Genomic DNA, 22,964 nt, shown 5'->3' with positions numbered 1-22,964 from the left:
TGTAACTCCCACTGCCCAGTACTCTCTGTCCACTGCCAACTCCTCTCTGTCCCCTCACAGTTCTTTGTTGTACGCTATACGTTGCTGCCAAAATTCTTTGGTAGCCTACGCCTGACATTCATCTGAACGTTGCATTATCTGCGTTCTCTAGCTCTCTAGACTGTCCACAAACGTTTTCTGCCATACCTTCACTGAAATCCATCTCCTCCACCATTATTGTGAGTCCATGCAGTCCGTTTGAAGACTTCTAACTTCGCAGTTCAAGGCCTCGGCTGCTCCTGCTCCACGCTCAGCGCACCAGCATTCTAACTATACAGGAAAACGTTGTTTCTTGGGTAATCTTTACACATTTAAATCAATGTTTCAATATATACGTTGTGTGAATAATGCTTTGAAGCCCTCCACATAACGCTGCTTCGATCTGCTCTTTTGCTGCTTCCTTGATGTGCCTTGGACGACGAGCGCTCTGCTGCTCCAAGCATGTCCAAGAGCTCTGTTTAAATGCGCGTGCTTGACAAGAATAAACAATATATGTGAAAAATGCGGGAGCAGATCCAGCTTCCCGAAGGTCCGAAATTCCTACTGATAAAACAGTCTTAAGTCAAGAACGTTGCGTGGGTGGCCGGTTCGAATGCTTCCAACAGCATCGCGGGCATCAGAGTGGCGCAACTGGTGCGGTGAGCCATTGACTGTTTGAATAATGCTGCATTGAACTATTGTTTTTCCATATAAAATAATTCAAGTTCTCGCCAGCGTGGACGACTCTGTGACTCCGCGACGTTTGCCTGCGAATTTTATTTAAGCATGCTTGCGTGCTTCATTGTGTGGTAACATGTGCTTCACGTACATCATATTTTTGGTTCCATTATATATGAACTTTAATGGGCATATATTACATTATAAAATTACCATTGGAGCATGTAATATGTTGAAGGCATATGTAATATGTAATATTTGTATGTAATATTTGTATGTAATACTGGATGCATTTATATCAAATATTGGAGGCGTTTGGAGAAAATATGTTGCATAAAGATGTAGCATGAGGTATTGACGTACATATTGGTGTATGAGGAAGAGATTTGAAATCTTTTGAGAATGCCCTTTTGAGTACAATTTTACTGTATATTGGCAGAAGTATTTTTCTATCAGCAGAAGTAATTTTTTTTTACAGAATGCATTTAATCATATCCATGGTGGGAATAGTTCTCACTGGAAAGGAGAACTATCCTGAATGGTCCCGATGATAAAACACACCCTCATTTTCAATGAGTTGTGGAAAGGAGTGTGTGTCGGAGACGAAGACAATGACCCATTACAGCCTACCTCAGACAAAGAGCTCATCATTTGGGAAAACAAAAACAGCAAAGCTTATGCATTAATCGCAGGATCTGTAAATGAAGAGGTGAGTCGCCATATTTCGTCATATTCAACTGCCTTTGAAGCCTTACAAAAGCTGAAAGAACTCTATGACTCACATTCTGCACTTGAAGTTGTTCAACTCATGATTAAACTCTTCACTCTTGAACTGTAAAATAATGATCCTCTTGCTCTTGCATCTGAAGTAAAGTCTATAATGCATGATATCAAATCCACTAAGGTTGAATTGGATATTCCTCTTATTTCTTTTCTCAAGGCACTTTATCCTACTTACTCCAATTATCTTGAGTCATTGCAAGCAAATGGAAATCTCAAAGATATAACCTTTGACTCTCTTGTGAAAAAGTTTGCTGAAAGAGAGAAAGCTTTTGGAAAGAAGACAGCCCCTGAATCTTCTGAAGAGGCTGTGTGCCTTGCTCATAAAGAAAAGCATCCTACTCAAGATTCTACAAGAGGAAGAGGTGGTCGAAGAGGAAGAGGAAGATATTTCAGAGGCAGGGGGGGCAGACATTCTCAAGGAGAAAAGGCAGATTTGCACTGCATTCGCTGCAAAAGAAATGGATCACATGATGCCTCTACATGCAAGCTACCATGGGACAAAATTGAGCAAAAAAGAAACCAACAGAAAGGTGAAACTGATGATACAGACAAAGGTAAAGCACCTGAATCCGCTCACTATGTTGTCGGACAATGTAATATTGGAGTAAACGAAAATTTATTTAATGCTTCAATTGCTTCTTGGAAAAATGATTGGTTGCTTGATTCAGGAGCAACCTGCCACATGACTCATAGAAAAGAATTTTTTGAAGATTTCACTGACAATGTTGATGGAGCAGTATACTTTGCAGATCAATCAAAAATCAAGCCATCAGGGCTTGGCACAATCAGGCTTAAACTGCCTGGTCTTCCAGACTTTCTTTTAGATCATGTTCTATATCTCCCACAGCTCAAGAGAAACTTGCTGTCCTTGGTCCACATCCGCTAGCAAGGTCACTCCATTCATATGTTTGATGGCAAGCTTGAGGTAATAAAAGCATCTGACCACTCACTTGTCATGAGGGGAATAGAAGAAGAAAGGCTTCTCAAACTACAAGGAACCTCTGCTCATGCAAAACATTTCTCATACAATTCTCATCATGAAGAAGGTACACTTCCATCAAGTTTATTATGGCATGCTAGATTTGGACATTTGAACTGTGACAGTCTCTGCTTGTTGAAGAAAAATGGTGTTGCTGGTTTGCCTACAATTCCTAGAAAACTTAAGCAATGTGATGCTTGCATTCTAGTAAAGCATAGCAAACCATCCTTTCATGATTCACATTCAAGAGCACATAGAAAACTTGAACTCATTCATTCAGATTTATGTGGTCCAATGCCTGTTCCTTCTGCAAATGGAAATAAATATATCATGACATTTATTGATGACTACACCAGAATGTGTTGGGTTTATTTATTGAAGAACAAATCTGATGCTTTTCAAACATTCAAGAATTTTCATAAATGGATTGAAAATGATGCACAATCTCATATTGGGTCTATTCGCACTGATAATGGAAAAGAATACACATCAAATGAATTTGAAAACTATCTTCGCCAACATGGGATCAAACATCAAACAACTGTGCCTTATAATCCCCAACAGAATGGTGTAGCTGAAAGAATGAATAGAACAATCTTAAATATGGTATGATCCATGCTCTTCTTCAAAAATGTAAAGATAATGTTTTGGGCTGATGTTGTTCTATGTGCTGCATATATAAAGAATAGATGTCCATCTAATGCTATTAGAAACAATACTCCTTATGAAATGTGGTATGGACATGTTCCTTCGGTAAAACATCTCAGGGTCTTTGGTTCCACCTGTTATGCTTTGATACCAAAGGTACATAGAAACAAACTTGGTGCTAGAAGTCGTAAGTGTATCTTCCTGGGGTATTCAAACACCTCCAAAGCATACCGCTCTATGATGAAGTAAATAAGAAGTTTGTTGTATCTAGAGATGTAATTTTCCTTGAATCATCCAAAACTGACAATGTTGTTGAGCGGCAAACTTGATCGCTTAGATAGATTCGCAAAAGCAAAATCATTTCAAGAATTTGATAATCAGATTCCACATCTTGAAGGGTGGATTCCTATACTAGATCAACATGTGGAATCTTCTTCTAAAGAACACTCTCCCCCACATGAAACTCCAACAACGGATGATGCTTTAAGTGATGTAATTGATAGAATTGGGAGACTCAATCTTGATTCAGTCCCAACTCAATCAACGGAGCAGCCTGGACCATCTGAGAAAGGTCCCTCAAAGTGGCTGACAAAGGCACTTGAAAGTGTTCATCCTAATGAAGTTGGAAAGACAGGAACCAGAAATACAAACCCGCAAAATGGAGGTGATGTAGATGACTCTAATTCACCTGTTGATATGGATGTTTCTTATGATTGTGAATTGAACTTGTCTACAGATTTTGAACCAACTTCCTTCAAAGAAGCTGCTTCTCATGATGAATGGAAAGAAGCGATGCAAAAGGAGTATGATGCCCTCATAAAGAATGATACTTGGACGTTGGTTGATCCTCCATTAGGAACCAAACCAATTGGCTGCAAGTGGGTCTACAAGAACAAGTATAAAGCTAATGGCTCACTTGACAAGCACAAAGCTAGGCTTGTGGCAAAAGGTTTTGCACAGAAGGAAGGGGTCGATTATGAGGAGACTTTTGCCCCCACAGCAAAATGGGCTACCATCCGGACACTCTTTGCATTAGCAGCTCAGAACGGTTGGAAAGTCCACCAAATGGACGTAAAAACTGCTTTCCTAAATGGAGATCTAAAAGAGAATGTTTTTATGTCCCAGCCTGAAGGATTTGCTATGAAAGGACATGAACATAAAGTATGCAAACTTGTGAAGTCCTTGTATGGCCTCAAACAAGCACCGCGAGCCTGGTATGAAAAACTCACTGAGCATCTTCTGAAACTCAATTTCAAACATTTTGATCTTGATGATGCAACTTTATTTGTCAAGAAAGTTGGCAAAACAGTTGTATATCGTGTGGTATATGTAGATGATCTTTTGATGACAGGGAACAATGAAAGCTACATTGCATCCATAAAGAAGGAATTGGGGAAAAGTTTTGAAATGACTGATTTGGGCTATGTTCATTACTATCTTGGCATTGAAGTAACCCAACATCCAAAGTCCATATTTATTTCTCAAAAGAAATACATTGGAGATCTGCTGAACAGGTTTGGCATGACAGAGTGTAATCCTCTTACTACTCCAATGGAACAAAACTTAAAGCTCACATCTATTGAAGGAAAAGAATTTGAGGATGCAACAAAGTATAGACAGCTTGTAGGAAGTCTCAACTACCTAACTACTACCAAACCAGACATTTCGTTTGTTGTTGGAATCCTCTCCAGGTTTATGCAAAAGCCTTGTGAGGGACATTGGTCTGCTGCAAAAAGAGTTCTAAGGTACTTGAAGGGAACTCAAGACTTTGGAATCAAATATACACAGATGGACGACTTCAGCTTGATTGGATACTCTAATTCAAACTTCGATGGAGACAAAGAAACTGGGGTATTAACTTCAGGATATGCTATGGGTCTTGGATCAGGAGCTGTCTCCTGGAGATCACGCAAACAAACAGTTTCAGCAGATTCCACAACAGAGGCAGAATACGTGGCAGCAGCTGAAGCAACAAAAGAAATTGTGTGGCTCAGGAAAATTCTTGAAGATTTGCAGGTAAAACAAGTACAATCAACTCCACTCATGATTGACAATACCCCTGCAATAAAGTTGGCCAAGAACCCAAAATTCCATGATCGAATGAAGCACATCAATACTAAATATCATCTAATTCGACATCATGTTGAGGCCAAAACAATCCATCTCCATCATTGTTCCACAAATGAGAAAATTGCAGACATCTTCACCAAAGCACTTGGAAGAGAAAAGCTTGAAGGATTTAGAATGATGCTTGGACTCACCAACATCCCTTACGATTAAAGGGGGGAATGTTTGACACCTAATCCTTGTGATTGGGTGAATTTATGTAAATAAATAAATTAGAAATATGAATAGTCATCGGGAGATGAACTAAACAGTCTCTCCTTCATGTATATAACAAACACCTACCTAATGGAATAATACAGTCGAATCATTTTTGCCTTATGGAGTTACTGCCTGGCCTGACACTTCCTCACTTTTTATTTACAATTAACTATAGAAGGCAAAAATTGAAGAAAATCGAATATTCCAATTAGCCATGGCTAATTAGGAATATTACACATAATTGCGAAATTGTGGAATTATTGTTTCTATATGGCATCTCTCAATGTATGGGCCATGTATGTTGAATGAAATCTCATAGGAATAATTCTACCATTGAATTTATCTTGATAAGCCATCTCTTTTTGCAAAGCGAAGTATACAGCTTTGAGGTCACTTCTTCTTGACCTAAAGGCCAAGCGAAGTAATCCTTGAGGCCTCCTTGAACGAGAAACAAAGTTCTGTCTCATCATTCTCCTAGACTCCATTCTCCCCAAGGGATTAGGCACAGATCTACCAATAGGTGGTCACATAAAGAACAATTTTTCTTCACATTTCCCTTCTCTTATAGGTCTAGCCAAGTTTGGTCACCTAGGGCATCACTTTCCCGACAAAGTAGTCATAGAAAAAGTTCGATCACCTAGCCTCTACTGAGATAGTGTGTCCTCAAGGTCTCCTCCAAATTTGAAGAAATTTTGACGGTGGGATTGTGTGATATCCCAAGCCCTAGCTCTAAGATCAAACTTTGCCTTGGTGTTCCCTAGGCTAGTACCTCATAGGATCAATTTGACACCTTGAAGTGGAAAAACTGGTTATTGATCCTTTCCACTTCTTTGTCTGGGTTAAGATCATCATTGGTTGCTAGACTCCCTCCCCTTTAACCTAGGTTGGGTCCACTTGGTCCTGTGTGGTCCCATACCTTTGAAAAGTTAATTATTCAAGAACCACTTGGGGAATCAAGTTCAATAAGGATTTAGGGATTGGGAAAATCCTTTACAAGGCATATTCCTCTAACCTAGCCCCTAAATCCTCACCTCCTTATTCTAGAAAACTTTGTACCTTGATTAAAGAGTGTTACCGCTCAAACTAGCAAGGGACCTAATGGGGAATCCCTAAGGGAAAATGCTAGGCCAAGGGCAACAATGGAGTCTTATCCCACTGTCACCTCAGCGAAGGCTCCCTTTTATTTATGGACTTTCATCGATGGGAGGAGACTCGATATGTATGGAGTCACTAATGAGTAACAAGTTAATGGATATGAGTGACCCAGACCCTTTCCGAGAAGGCTTTGAAGAACGGGGCTTACTTGCTTTCTAAGAAAGGGACTATGTGCTTCCAAGGAAAGGAGGAGGATTTTGGGGGAGTTAGTTGTATGAGAATAGACTTTGAAAGGAGTTTCCCACATCTCAGCAGGGATTCCTAGCTAAGGTGATAGTGGGCTAAGACTCCATTTGTTGTCGTTAGCCTAGCATTTTCCCTTTGAGGATTCCCCTCAAGTCCCCTGCTAGTATGAGTGGTAAAAAGAGAAAGTAAGCTCCATTCTTAACCTCCTTCTAGGAAAAGGATCATTAAGGTCACTTAACATCCATTTTTTTACTCATCCTTCACCATTGATTTTCCATATACCGAGTCTTGTCCCATCGGTGAAAATCCATAAAGAGTAGGGAGTCTTAGCTGACGTGACAGTGGGCTAAGTCTCCATTGTTTCCCTTGACCTAGCAGTTGTCCCTTTAGGTGTCCCTTTTAGGCTTGTTACCCACCATGTTGTGGGTGATATCCCTAGGAGAATTTGCTTTCTCCAAGATGGTCCTCAGCTGGCAGCCAACAACCCCTTCAAACCACCAACTAGCTCGTTGTGCCACTTCTCCACCACCTATGTCAGCCATGTGGTCCCTCACCCATCTGTCATGATTGTATGTTTCAAGGTGGGCCTCCCGAACCTAAAGGTATACCTTATTATTTGGTAATTGAGTATTGTAGTTTGCTTATCATGGACACTTCTGGGCATGGATTAATGGGGTGATTCGGTGGAAAGCATGGGCCAAGTCTGTGCTCTTGTCCCCTAGACCCCTTTTTGGATATTAACCTTGGATTCTAGTCTCGTGGGATCTCTTTTACTGACTAGTTGGCTTTAGTGATGGTATTTCTCGGGAAACTCTGATTTTGGTTGCGTGGTTCTACTCCCTCATCCACATATATTACTTCCTTTCCACTCATTATTACCCCATTCATCATTTCTCCCACCTGGGTCCACATTCTTTCACTGGATCCAGATAGGGCTAGCTCTCCCCTTCCCCTTGCCCAAACCTTGGGTCAGGCTTGGAATGATGCCCCGACGTTGATGCAACTGGAAAGAAAAGTAAAAGCACAATTGGCCACATTCAACAGGAAAACGTACGACAAAATGCAAAATATGGTCGGGACAAATACATTTAGCACGTGGGCAAAAGGCAATACATGAGCTCTACCCCATCATCATGGCCATCGCCATGGTTCCTATAGGCTCTATAAGGCCCTTTCATCATATAGGAATCCATGATTGTCCCAACCTGTGTTGGGCAATGAACCGCCTTACCTTAAAAGGGGGTATCCACTGCTATATCTCACACATCATGCTCTTACTCCTTGAGCCCTGAGTAGTTAATTAAAGAAAAATCATAAAAAAGAAAAAAATCATAAAAAAGAAAAAAGGCATATAAAGAAGGGTGGAAAAATCAAGATCAAGGCACGTGATGTACCACGATTGCTCCCTCTTATACATTATATACCCCAGTGTGGGCTTCCATTTATTAGCTATTGTTGAACCCCAGCATGTGGCCTAGGGCTACCCCTTCTCATTCCTTATTCCATTCACCTCTTTATCACATGCCACCACCTTTTAAAGGATGTACCTTGGACATATAATCCCCTTTAAAAGTTGAAACCACCTAATGGGATACTTGGTTAACCCCATTTGGAGTTTGGAGACATTAGCACATGCCAAAGCCCATTATGGAAGGGCATGAGATTGTGAAGTCCCCACCTTTGGTCCATGGTTTGTAAGCTCTTTTACTCGATTTCTTTGATGACTTGTTGTACTAGAAAGCTAGGAGACGCATTGGATCTTATGCAAGATTGCAAGTGGTCTCCACCTTGGGTTTGGTCTCCCTATACGGGGTCTTAACCCTCCAGAGGGATACATTAGCACATGTAGGGTGTGTGTTGAGAGCCATGGGCCTCCACAGCAGTAGACAACACTCCATGGATCCCCATAGATGTTCAGATATTGGCTCGAGATCCATCTATTGGACGAGGAAGATGCATCTGGTTCACCTTCGCCCAACCAACCCCACAGATGTACCATGCACTTGGCAGCTAACCCGGGACTTGTAGGATGATGTGGCATCACCTACACCATCATCTTAGCCCTTACATATAGTCTACAGGCATCTTCGAATCATTCGGAGACCCGTGAGGTTATTATTTTGCCCCCACACCCATTGGGAGCACCACAAGTTTATTATTTGGAGAACAAGGGACCACCCCCTTGTCCATCACTTTTGAGGGTCCTATTCTTCATTATGGCACCTATGGACCTCACCAGGCCTCTTGGAGGGCCCTACGACATGTATTGTTTATCATTCAACCAGTTAAGAGGCTTATTATTTCATTATGAGCTAGTTTGGTGGGTTTGTCGCCAAAAGTTAGGCTATTAGCACATTATTTTATTTTTTGGGCTTATGTAGGCCTAAGAGACTAATTCGAACTCCTAGTTAGTGTATAAATACAAGTGAGATGAGTTCATTTTCTCATCATCACTTTGGATTGGATCACTCTTCTCTTTAGAGAATTTCACACTTTTTTCAGGGATGAAGAATTGGAGCATGGATGAATTTTGATGTTTGTATTGGAGTATTTTTATCTTGGAGCTTCTTTATTGTCAAATTGTTAATGGTTAGATATGTTCTATTACATGTAAGTACACACTTTTAATGCTATTCTTGTTTTACTTTTTTCATATGCATTGAATGGGATTTTCGCTATAATAGGGCTAATTGTTGCATTGCATAATTGCAAATTTGTGGAATTATTGTTTCTATATAGCATCTCTCAATGTTTGGGCCATGTTTGTGAATGAAACCTCCTATGGATAATTCCACCGGTGAATTTATCTTGATGATCCATCTCTTTTGCCAAGCGAAGTATAAAAGCTTTGAGGTCTCTTCCTCTTGCCCTAAAGGCTAAGCGAAGTAGTCCTTAAGGCCTCCTTGACTGAAATACAAGTTCCTTTCTCATTATTCTCCTAGACTCCATTCTCCCCAAGGGATTAAGGCACTAGTCCTCCAATAGGTGATCACTCAAAAAATACTTTTCTTCACCTTTCCCTCTCTTCTAGGTCTAGCCAAGTTGGCTCACCTAGGGCATCATTTTCCCGACAAAATGGCCCAAGAAAAAGTTCGATCTCCTAGACTCTACTGCACTGGTGTGTCCTCAAGGCCTCCTCCAATTTTGAAGCCATTCCAACGATGGAGTTGTGATATAACCCAAGCCCTAGCTCTGAGGTCAATCTTTGCCCTAGTGTTCCCTAAGCTAGTGCCTCATACGATCAATTTGATACCTTTAAGTGGAAATTCTTGTTTTGATCCTTTCCCCTTCCTTGTCTAGGTTAAGATCATCATTGGTTGCTAGATTCTCTCTCCTTAACCTAGGCTAGGTCCACTTGGTCCCGTGTGGTCCCACACCTTTGAAAAGTCAAATATTCAAGAACCATTCAGGAAGTCAAGTCCAATAAGGATTTTAGGATTGGGAAACTCCTTTACAAGGCATATTCCTCTAACCTAACCCTCAAATCCTCACCTCCTTATCCTAGAAATCTTTGTACCTTGCTTAACAAGCAAGTAAGCTCTATTCTTAACCCCCTTCTAGGAAAAGGATCATTAAGGTCACTTCACATCCATTGGTTGATTCATCCTTCACAAGTGACTTTCTATATATCGGGTCTCCTCCCATCGGTGAAAGTCTGTAAAGAGTAGGGAGTCTTAGCTGAGGTGACAGTGGGCTAAGCCTCCATCGTTGCCCTTTGATCTAGCAATTGTCCCTTTAGGAGTCCATTTTATGCTCTCTGCTAGTTTGAGCGGTAACATTTTGGCGTCGTTGTTGGGGACACGAAACGTGTGTTTGTTCCCATATGACATATTGACATAACATTAATGGCGACTCCATTGGAAGAACAAAACCCCAGTTTTTCATTGAACTTTAACGTCGATGCTTGTAGGTGAAGCAAGCATTTTTCTAGGCATATTTAAATTCACCCTAGTGGCTCCTACATATTTTTCTTGTATACCTCAAATAGGTTGCCTTTCTTTAATAAATTTCTCTCTTTGGACATCGCTAACATCTCTGGGCATCCTAATCATGTTGTGGGAATGGTATGTGGGGTGCCCGTGTTTGATGGTGATACCCACTCTCCAAAATTGACCACATAGAAAGATTTAAAGCACATGATTCAAGAGAGAAGGTTGTTTACCAAGATGTCCTAATGTTATTGTTCATGGGATATCTCAGTGGTCATAACTCATGGTTGCATGATCATGAACCTAGGAGAATCTCATTATTGAAAAGTTCGTTGATGGCTTTCTTAGACATTTTCAAGTACACCTTGCATTAAGCATCCAAGATGAAGCTTTCATCGAGCATCATCAAGACATTGAGAATCTAAGTAATGAGCAGGAAGATGAGTCCTCTTTGGGTCCACATGATGAGAAGGATGATTTTGAGGACACGTGTTGGTAAGAATGAGTCTATGAAAAATGAAGTTGAGACTAACCTTACCTTTCTCAAGGGCAGTATTCCCAATGATTTTCCTTTTGAGAACCTTGAGGAAGGCGATCCCATTAGCCCCTTAGAAGATGACATTAGAGATTATTTCCATATTGAAAAAGAGAAATGGGAAGTTGTTGGCCCTCAATTTGACTGTGCTCCCATTTATGACACTGACAAGGAGGATGAGCTTGAGAATGGTCCCTCCTTTCTCCCGAGCATTATTTACAAGGACATATCTATCGATACCCTTGGGAAGGAGAATTATCACTTTCCCTTAAAGAAGCAATTGGAGATGATTGATTCTCCTTTTTGGAAGACCCTATCTTTGATACCAACAATGATGGGATTTATAAGGCCCTTGCCCGTACCTACCTTCCTTGTGATTCTAGGAGTATATTCAAACCACTTGAGCCTCAAGAGTTGGATTTTCAGGAAAAGGGTCCCATCGAGACATCACCTTCCCCTTTGCCCTTTTCTATTGTTCATCACTTTGAGTTTTCATCAAGTGATTCTCTCACCCATATGACCTCAAGTGACTATGAGCCCTTCCCCCTTCCAAGTATAGTGACAAGGAAGAGCCCATCATTGATTATACTTTATCTCCTTGGACACACCCTCAGGATCTTCATCACTCTATGACCTCCCCTCTCCAATGTGACCATTACCTTGAGCGACCTATTTATTGCACCCCTTCCTTCCCTCACCTTTCATTCCTCTCTCATCATGACCTTGTGGCATCTACAAAGCATGATATTATAAATAATGATTGTGGTAGGGAGTTGTTGAGAGTTATCTTTCATTCCACCATTGTGTACTTAGAGGGAAAGCCCTGCACTTCTAGATTGGCTTATTCTCCTTCTCCTAGGGCTTCCGTTTACCTCAAATGGAGATCATACTTTCCCACCTCCCACCCACTTCATCCTCCATACAAATGTATCTACATCCGCTTCGGGATTTTCTACATGAGTAGTCATATTGGCAAGCATATGTATATTGATGTGATGATATGTTGGTTGCATTGGCTTTACGATTACACTTAGCACTAGCATTATTATATGCATGTTAGAGTAGAATGCATTGCATGTTGAGTTTGCATTAGACCTAATATCATATGATATTTCTCATGGTAGATTCGGCATTTAAGTTAAAATTTGCATATTTTATTTTTCTGTTGATTTTACGACCTAACGCTAAGCATGGGTGATCATAAGACACCATGAAAAACATGTTTCCCCGTGGGTTTAGTCATTGATATGTGCAGGTGACAGGTCTACGGTAACCAAGAGATTGTTGGAGTTCTCGCAACCTCCTGTTCAAGTAACTTTGTCCACTTGTTTGAGAGATCACATCCCAGTTGGAGCCAGATGTTACCCACGATTTTGTAGGTGATATCCCTAGGAGAAAAAATTTCTCCAAGGTGGTCCTCAGTCGACTGCCAGCAGCCCCTTACAGCCACCAGCTAGCTTGTTGTGCCATTTCTCCGCCACTTGAGCCAGCCATGTGGTCCCTCACCCATCTGCCATGATCATATGTTTGAAGGTGGGCCTCCCGAACCTAAACGTATCCCTTGTCATTTGGTAATTGAGTATTGTAGTTTGCTTATCATGGACACTTCTGGGCATGGATTAATGGGGGGATTCGACGGAAAGGATGGGCTAGGTCTGTGCTATTGTCCCCTAGACCCCTTTTTTGATGTTAAGCTTGGATTCCAAACCTATGGGATCTCATTTATTGACCATTTGGCTTTAGGGATGATACTTCATGGGAAACCCTGTTTTTGGTTGTGTGGTCCCACTCCCTCACCCACATATATTTCCCCCTTTCCACTTATTATAACCCCATTCATCATTTCTCTCACCTGGGTCCACATTCCTCCACTAGGTCCACATAGGGTTAGCTTTACCTTTCCCCTTGCCCACACCTTGGGTCAGGTCTGGAATGATGCCCCAGAAGTTGATGCAGCTAAAAAGAAACATAAAAGCATAATTGGCCACATTCAACAGGAAAATGTACCACAAAATGCAAAAAAGATGGTCAAGATAAACACATTTAGCACATGAGAAAAAACCAATACATGAGCTCTACCCCATCACCCTGGTTCCTATAGGCCCTAAATAAGCCTCATTTGTCATTTATGAACCCATGATTGTCTCAACCCCCAGTGGGAAATGAATTGCTCTACCTTAAAAGGGTATCCACTGCTATATCTCACACATCATGCTCTTACCCCTTGAGCCCCGAGTAGTTAATTAAAGAAAAATCATAAAAGGAAAATGGCATATAAAGAAAGGTGGAAAAATCAAGGCCGAGGAGCCTCATGAACCATGATTTCTCCCTGCTATACATTATATACCCAAGTGTGGGCTTCCCTTTTACTAGCTACCCTTGTACCTCAGCACATGGCCCAGGGATACCCCTTTTCATTCCCTACTCCATTCATCTCTTTATCAAATTCCCCCACCTTTAAAAGGATGTGCCTTGGACATATTATCCCCTTTAGAAGTAGAAACTACCTAATGGGATACTTGGTTAACCCCTATGGAGCTTGGAGACATTAGCACATGCCAAAGCCCATTATGGAAAGGTAGGTCGTTATGAAGTCCCCATTTGTGGTCCATGGTTTGTAAGCTCTTTTACTCAATTTTCTTGATGACTTGTTGTACCAGAAAGTTAGGGGACACATTAGATCTTATGCAGGATTGCAGGGGGTCTCTATCTCGGGTTTGGTCTCCCTATACAAGGTCCTAACCCTCTAGAGGGTTACATTGGCACATGTAGGGTGTGTGTTGAGACCCATGGGCCTCCACAATAGTAGACAACACTCCATGGATCCCCAGGGATGTTCAAAGATTTCTCGAGATTCACCTATTGGACGAGGAAAATGCACCTGGTTCACCTTGCCCAGCCTACCCCACAGTTGTACTATGAACTTGGCAAATGACCCAGGACTTGTATGTTGATGTGGCATCACTTACACCATCATCTGAGCCCTTACAGATGGTCTATAGGCATCTTTGACTTACTTGGAGACCCATGAGGTCAATCATGTGCTCTCACAGCCATTGGGAGCACTACATGCTTATTATGTGGAGAACAAGGGGCTAACCCCTTGTCCATTACTTTTGGAAGTCCAACTCATCATTTTGGCACTTATGGACTTCATCATGCCTCTTAGATAGCCCAACGACATGCATCATTAATCATTCAACCTCTTGGGAGGCTTATTATTTATTTATGAGCTAGTTTGGTGGGCTTATCACCAATAGATAGCTATTTGCACATTAGTTTAGTTAATGGGCTAATGTAGGCTCAAATTAGGTAATTCAAACTGCTAATGAGTGTATAAATAGGAGAGACATGAATTCTTTCTTGGAGGATGAATTGGAGCATGGATGAATTTTGATGTTTGGATTGGATTTTCTTATGTTGGAGCTTCTTTATTGTCAATTTGTCGATGGTGGGATATGTTCTCTTACATGTAAGTACACACATTTAATGATATTCTTGTTTTACTTTGTCATATGCATTGGAATGGGATTTCGCTATACTAGGGCTAATTGTTGCTTTGATAATTGCGAAATTGTGGAATTATTGTTTCTATATAGCATCTCTCAATGTATGGGCCATGTATGTTGAATGAAATCTCATAGGGATAATTCTACCATTGAATTTATCTTGAGGTCACTTCTTCTTCTTCTTGCCCTAAAGGCCAAGTGAAGTAGTCCTCGAGGCCTCCTTGACTGAGAAACGAAGTCCTTTATCATCATTCTCCTAGACTCCATTCTACCCAAGGGATTAGGCAATGATCTACCAATAGGTGATCACTCAAAGAATTATTTTTCTTCACCTTTCCCCTTCTCTTCTAGGTCTAGCCAATTTTTGTCATCTAGGGCATCACTTTCCCAACAAAGTAGGAATAGAAAATTTTCAATCTCCTAGTCGCTACTGTGCTAATGTATCTTCAAGGTCTCCTCCAAATTTGAAGAAATTCTGTCAGTGGGATTGTGAGATATCCCAAGCCTTAGCTCTGAGATCAAAGTTTGCAAGTTTGCCTTGGTGTTCCCTAGACTAGTACCTCATAGGATAAATTTGACATCTTTAAGTGGAAATTCTTGTTTTTGATCCTCTCCCTTTTCTTGTCTGGGTTAAGATCATCATTGGTTGCTAGACTCCCTCCCCTTTAAGCTAGGCTGGGTCCACTTAATCCTGCGTGGTCCCATACCTTTGAAAAGTTAATTATTCAAGAACCACTTGGGAAATCAAGTTCAATAAGGATCACAGGGATTGGGAAAATCCTTTACAAGGCATATTTCTCTAACCTAGCCCTTAAATCCTCACCCCCTTATCCTATAAATCTTTGTACCTTGCTTAAAGAGCAAGCAAGCTCCATTCTTAACCTCCTTCTAGGAAAAGGATCATTAAGGTCACTTCACATCCATTTGTTGACTCATCCTTCACAAGTGACTTTCCATATACCGGGTCTCCTCCCATCTGTGAAAGTCTATAAAGAGTAGGGAGTCTTAGCTGAGGTGGCAGTGGGCTAAGTCTCCATTGTTGCCCTTGACCTAGGTGTCCCTTTAGGAGTCCCTTTTAGGCCCCCTGCTAGTTTGAGTGGTAATATGATGGATATAACCCATCCTCCTATGCCATAGCTCTCCCATATCTTTGTTACTATTGCTGCTAACTAGTGCCTTTGGAGCATCTAACTGCAACTTGTACAACTTGTGTCTTCTCACCCCAATCTCCTTTACTGACTTCCAATCCCAATGCTTCAAATACACCTATCCTCGAAAGTATACATCATACCCCTTATCGTGAAGAGCATAAACTGAAATTAGGTTCCTTCCCAAACCTGACACATGCAACACATCTGTAACATGGATATTTTTCCCTGACTCCCTTTGAAATGTGACTGGCTCTCTCCCAATTGGGGTACACTTGAACATGCTTCCCATTTGAATCTAGAAGTTGATCTCCTCTGCTTTGTAGATGGAAAAATATTCTTTAATTCCTGTCATGTGATATGATGCCCCATTGTCAATATACCAGAATCTTGTGGTGGTCGAGCTAGATAGGCAAGATATAAGAGAGAACTCAATTTCAACTCTTTAAGACAATTGATCAATCTCCACTGAGTTGTGATCTGTTGTGACTTCTTCTTTTCACCCTTCTTCCTGTTCAGACATTGACTGACATAGTGTCCATGTTGACCACATCCAAAACACTTGATTTTACTCAAGTCTTTCTTTTTCTTCTCTCCCTTGGAGTTAGGCCCTTTGCTTGAGCCTTTCTTGGCTTTGCCCTTTCCTGCAAGAGTAACATTTTCTTCATCCTCATGCTAATGGCCTATACTGCTACTGTCACTAACAAGGGTCAACCTAAGCTCTTACTAAGTGAAATCGCTCCACAAACGATCCCAGTTAGGTAGGTCTTGTCATCCATTATCACTTGGACAAACACGTCCCACTACTTTGAGAACCCATTTAGAGCAATTCTCATGAGCTCATCATCATCTATCTTTTCTACAACTACTAACTCATCCTTGACTAATCTAAGCCTAGTAACATCACTAACAATCCCTTCTACTTTGTTCCATCTGGTGTTTCTTAGCTTCTCTTTGAGGATCAATTTTCTGTTTACAGTAGCATTCTAGAATAACTTCAGGATGACATCCTCAATCTTCTTGCATGTATCCAATTTTGCAATATGGGGAACGATATGATCTTTAACCTTGTCTTGGATAATATGCCTAGCCTTGGCATCCTCCTTGTGGTAGGCCAGTAATTGCACTGGATCTGTCGGTATAGCAACAATTGTCGTAGCATACTCCTTCAGTCCATGCTCCTCCAATAACAATAAAGTTATGGATTTCTATATATCAAAGTTCGATGCACCTTCAAGTCTGTCTTGATCCCTCAATCCAACTAAAACCATTTCTGAAACCTTTGAACAATAAACTCCAATAAATTTGAAGAGATTTGTCTATGTGAAAATCTTTGAGTTTTCCTTCAAAACTCTTACGCTAAGATAACCAATAACCGCAGTGCTTCGGTGCTTTGATACCATATGAAATTTTTGGGTACCTAGAAAGTCTAATTAACCCAGGTAATTATTTCTTATTACTTGTTCACAGAAATTGATTCTTCTGCTAGAAATAATGAATAATAACATGAACGACACCATTCACAAAATAAAAATTGCAGCAAAATATACGAAAAACCAATCACACAATTGAGAAGTATTTTTGGAAAAACGTCCTTGGAAAAACCCCAATGTGGGAAAAACCAATTTTCAGATCTGAGGGTTTATATTATTATCTTCAACAAAAACTGCTACTGAGAAATTATCACTACTTTCCTGACATTGGCAAAGCTTCAACAATATTTTATCTTCACTTCTACTAATCAAATCAGCCTGAAGAAACCCCATGACTTTCTCTTCTATAATTCACAGTACCTCTAGCAACTCCCACTAGTCTTTCAGAAATTCAAACTGTCTCCTGGCAAACTCGCACTGCCTTCTGGACACTCGATCTGCCTCTTGGAAAATTCAATTAGCTCTCCTGGCAATTAGCACAACCTCTGGAAAACTCGCATGGCCTCTGGAAGACTCACATTGCCTCTCAAAAATAATCTCGGCCTCCTCTTGAAGCTCCCTGCCTTCTACAGAAAATAACTGATAGCAAAAGCTTCTGAAAATTCTTCTGCCAATTAATGTTGCTAATCTTAGTGTCTCACTGAAATTACTCAGTCAATATGTCTCCAAATCTGCCTATCTATTCCCTTTATAATATTTTATTCACAAATGAATGGCCACGATTAGAAGTTCACTTGATCCAATCAATGGCTAAGATCATTTTATAAACTTTCCACAAGTTTTTATAGATAAATCAATCTTATCCCAACTAATGTCAATTAATTATCCACCTTCCCTAAGTTTAGACGCGGAAAATATTTAAAAAATCACTAATTGACATAAGTAAAATATTTTCTCTGGAAAAGTTACATGGGCATGGAGATAATTAACACTAAGTATCGTCATTGGACAATCATAGCACACCATAAAAACTTTACATATGTGTGTAGATTTTGTGCGCAATAATCAAGATCAACTCTTAGCATCTAAGGTCAAGAAAATATTAGTGATTAGAGCTAATGAGGTGGTATGATGCTGCCTTCATATGATGTGTCAATGGACTTGTTGATTCTAACACATCTAATAACGATGTTTACCCACATAATTTGGTGCTTGAGCAATCCCTTTGCTGAGAGGCTCTTTTCTGTACAATGTCATCTCCATGATGATGAAGACTCAACACTTGTGGTTGTCATAATATATCGAGGATGAAAGATGACCATCTTCTGTGTGAGAGAAGGCAATGAACATCAAGTAGCACTGAGGATGTAATCTTAGCAGCATGGGAGGTTGTTTATGGCCATAATATACTTCACTCATGGACATACTATATGATGCCACTTAAAGAGGTACAGCATCATAGCTGATTGCTATTTTTGAATGTACTCTGAATAGGTGCATTCCAATGCTAAGCATTGCGTTTCATGGACAAGTAGACGGACCTGTAACACACTGATTGATAAAACAGGGAAATGTGGCATGTTTGCACCAATGGCATCTTCACCGCCTTCAAACAGCTATATCGCGGAATCGCTAGACGATGAGATTCTTACATACATGAAAGAGTGGCTAACGAAGTATAATGGTTCAGTTTTACGGGCAGGATTTATGCATTGTGCTCAAGGATGGTCTTGCATGTACAGGATACTGTGACTCAACGTAATATGTAGATAGCATGATTTTGTGAGCAAATCATATGATTGTTGTTGGATGGTATGTGGTAATTTTGCTAGGATGCATCTGGTTTACTGTATGCCATATTTAGCTATTTATGAAGTTAAACATACCCTTCTCTATTTTAGTTTATTGAGTACTCTGACTTTTGTTGATGAAAATTACCTATCAAAGAAAGGACGAAAAACATAGACCTATCAAAAGCGTAAGATAAGTTTCATTTTTCCTGCATAAACATGGGTATTTTTCTGCATAAACACGGGGATGGTCTATGTTTATCAAGAGGTGCCGCAGTGCTTAGTTTTAATCTACCAATAAATGCACTCTGACGAGCCATTCATACGATTGCTGCAGATATTAAGTGCAATGCCAACTGCTCAAAACCTTATTGTGCTTCTGCAGGTGAGTTTTTTTTATGTTGAATGACGTCAAATTTGGAAGGCTAAAATTATATTAACACAGTTTTAAGAAGAAAAAAGAATTCAAAAGTAGATAATAGCATCTGATCAAAAGATACTGTTAATGTATTTTGTATTTGTTATTAACACAGTTTTGAGAAGAAAAAAGAATTCAAAAGTAGATAATAGCATATGATCAAAAGATACTGTTAATGTATTTTGTTTTTGTTCTATTAATCCTAATGCTGTTGGAATTAATAGCTGAGATCAAGCACAAAATATCTTGCTGAAATTGTAGCCGATCTTCTTGTGCGTCAGGTTTGTATTTTTATTTTCAACTCTGCTTCGTTTTTTCCTTTTGGCTTTCTAAATTTATTTATTATTTTAGAAAAGTATTCAATTTTGAGACTTCGCAATGAATGTATGCAGTATGCTCTTTCACTTGTATCACTACCTTTATGGGTAACCGCTTACGCTGCAGTGATACCTGTGATGTAACTCATCAAACTTCATGTGGATTTTCGACTTTACGACTTCATTAAACTGCAATTAATTTTACGAATTTATCTATCTTTATAAGACGTTTATTTTATATATTTTTGAATATAAAATAATTTATAACTTAAAAATAATGAAATCTGCAATTACTATGTAAATTGTGAGATTCAAAAGTCAAATATTTTGTGGGTGTTTACCTCAAAAAAATAATGAGGCAGTTAAATCTGCAATCACTTTGTTATGAAGTACTATGTAAATTGTGAAATTTCAGGGTCAAATTTCTTGTGGGTGTTTACCTAAAAAAAAGTATTAAGTAAATTGTGAAAGTCAAGTGTCAAATCTCCTGTAGGCGTTTATACGGAAGGTATAGATTGGCAAGTATTGAGCAGAATTGAAAAAACTTTTCCACTTTTAATGAAAGCTACTTTTATGTTAAATTTTTTTAGTTTTGAGTCATTTTCATATTATACGTATATAAGGTTAAATTATTATAGTTTTTTTTTTGCATTTTTTCATCCATTTTTCAAATTATTAATGACTTTTAAAATTAAATAATGAGTGTTTTGATGAACACTTTTATTCCAATTACTTATCAATAATAATTTGAATAATTAATGTTTTATTAACCATTTTTCTAGTTACGCAATGTGGTTATGCTTATTTTGTATTGGATAAGAGTTGTTTTGTATTGGATAAGTTGTTGGCATTTGTATTTTCTCTTATATATTTTCAAATATTCAATGTAAAGTATATATAAAGTTTAATAAGAATATCTTGATAGTAAATATCAAATGTGATCATGCTTTATATTTTCATAATCTAATAAGAGAGAGTTTGGCTTTCTTGATAACTAATAACAATTGTTTGAATGATTTTAAGCATCTAATGAGTTGTTTGTAATGCTTCATTGATATTACTACTACATGGGGAGCAATTTCTTAAAAATAGTTTAATGGTTGAGATGGGATGTGTTGTCACCTAAACTAGCTTTAAGTGGAAAAGCCTAATTGACAAATGAAACATTGAGATAACTAATAGAGTTGGATTGTTTCACCTCAATACAACCTCTTCTTTTCTTTGCTTTTGGCCATTTTCCCAACTCTTTAGAAGGAAAATGAGGTATCTCTTAATTATAGGATGATTTTTATGAATGTGGGTGAGTAAATGTCAATGTGATTGATCAAAGTACCAATATTTACTTTAATGGAGAGTAAAATGAATCCACCAAAGATGTAACTTTGAAATGAAAAATTCAACATTTGGTGATGTAATGTCTTATACATGTTAATTTACGTTGGATAAAAATAAACATACATCATATGAATCCACTTAAATGCAATTTGATTAAGTCAACCCAAATTTGGTTTTATATTGCTTAATCAAAGAAAATTTATAGATTTGACTCTTAGTGGTAAAAACCACTTTCTCAAACACTTTTAATGTTGTGAACTTAAGCTTGAAGAGTTAAAATTTGAATCACATTTATGATATGCAATATAGAATTTTAGATTCGTAAATAAGTTGGTTAAATATTTGTGAACTTGAAATGCCTCCAAATTATGTTATTATGAAACAAAGACAACCTTAAGTGAAAAATGAATCTTATGAATATAGAAACATAAATCACAATTTGATAATGAGATATAAACATTAAAGAGAAGCCTAGATGGTAATTATGCCAATGTATCTAAACATGTCTATAATTGCGAATCTAATTTTATATTATGCAAAAAAGAATATTCTATTTTTACTTAAATGAACTTAACAACCTCAAATGAAAGATAAAACTTACAAAGTTATAGCTTTAGGTATAACACAACTTGATATTTAATATGTAAACCTTGAAAGTGAATTTAAATAATGATTATGAAAAGACACGTCTAAATATGACTAGATTAGTCCATTTGCAAAAGATGATTTATGAATTAAAATGTTAAATTCAAGATTTTCAATGACATAAAAATAGTCCTAAATAGATAAATATATGCATTGAAATAAATTATTTAAGGTGAATCACAATTAGGATTTGAGTAATAAATCATAAAACATTTTGAAATGTTACTTTTGGAATGAAGATTGTGGGCATGAACCAACATCTTGACTCCTTTGTCACATTACGGAAATACATGTTTAAAACTCATCATGCCCCAATTGTTTGGCTCTATTAAATAGGAAAACAAACATGTAAATTTTTTTCATATAGATCATATCAATGTTTTCCTTATATTCTCTTAGGTTGATGCAAATGAACTCAGGCTCTAGACTAATAATACATATCCATAAACTGAAATATTGAAAATAGTATCTGCACCATGTAACCTGAAATATTGAAAATAGTATCTACACCATGTAACCTGAAATATGGAAAATGATATCTACACTATCACATGAATGGTATGGGAAAAATTACTCCCATTCCAAAACATGAGCAATTGTTGTCATCTTCAACTCAAAGATACCAAACCAAATATCTAGTTGAAAATGTGTCATGCAAGAAAATATGGTTGCAACTTCATGATTAATGGGAAATAGAGGAAAATAGCCTAAAGTATGCAATACAAACATATAGGAAAAATACACCAACTTGAAGTACATAAAGAAAAATGGTTGCACATTATTATTTATTCGTTGAGGTTCATTTGTTGGCAAATAAGTAATGCATAAAAACACAGAACATGAATATGGTGAGACGAATTCATGTATGGAACCATTGAAGTGCTTTCCAAATATAGGAAATAAAGAAAGGCAATAATAGAAAACTTGAATCACAAATTGGATAGCAATTGGAACAAGATGAAAGTAAACAACTCTTAGAAATCATATGCCAATATATCTAAACATATCTACAATTGCAAATCTGATTTTATATTATGCAAAAAAGAATATTCTATTTTTACTTAAATGAACTTAACAACCTCAAATGAAAGTTAAAACTTACAAAGTTGGAGCTTTAGGTATATCACAACTTGATCCTTAATATGTAAACCTTGAAAAGTGAATTTAAACTATGATTATGAAGAGACACGTCT

At 38.5% G+C, this 22,964-nt stretch overlaps 1 protein-coding gene across 4 annotated transcripts in view; it reads left to right on the top strand.

The window, feature by feature from the left end:
• LOC149266510 (uncharacterized) overlaps positions 1-20,081 on the top strand; it is a 624,762-nt gene extending 604,681 nt beyond the window's left edge. For 2 of the 4 annotated variants that reach the window (XM_089430592.1, XM_089430591.1), the window contains 3 exons: positions 19,394-19,441; positions 19,699-19,755; positions 19,867-20,081. In XM_089430592.1, the coding sequence (XP_089286718.1) occupies positions 19,394-19,441; positions 19,699-19,755; positions 19,867-19,935 (174 nt within the window). In that variant the 3' untranslated portion in view covers positions 19,936-20,081. The remainder of the gene's footprint in view (positions 1-19,393; positions 19,442-19,698; positions 19,756-19,866) is intronic. The other 2 variants (XR_016260157.1, XM_089430594.1) reach the window with 2 other exon arrangements.
• The last annotated feature ends 2,883 nt before the right edge of the window (positions 20,082-22,964 follow it).

This window comes from Pinus tabuliformis, chromosome 6 (assembly GCF_031772625.1).
Source record: "Pinus tabuliformis cultivar Carrire ecotype Pingquan chromosome 6, CPIR1, whole genome shotgun sequence".
Lineage (NCBI taxonomy): Eukaryota > Viridiplantae > Streptophyta > Pinopsida > Pinales > Pinaceae > Pinus > Pinus tabuliformis.
This window is presented reverse-complemented; position numbering and strand designations above follow the sequence as displayed.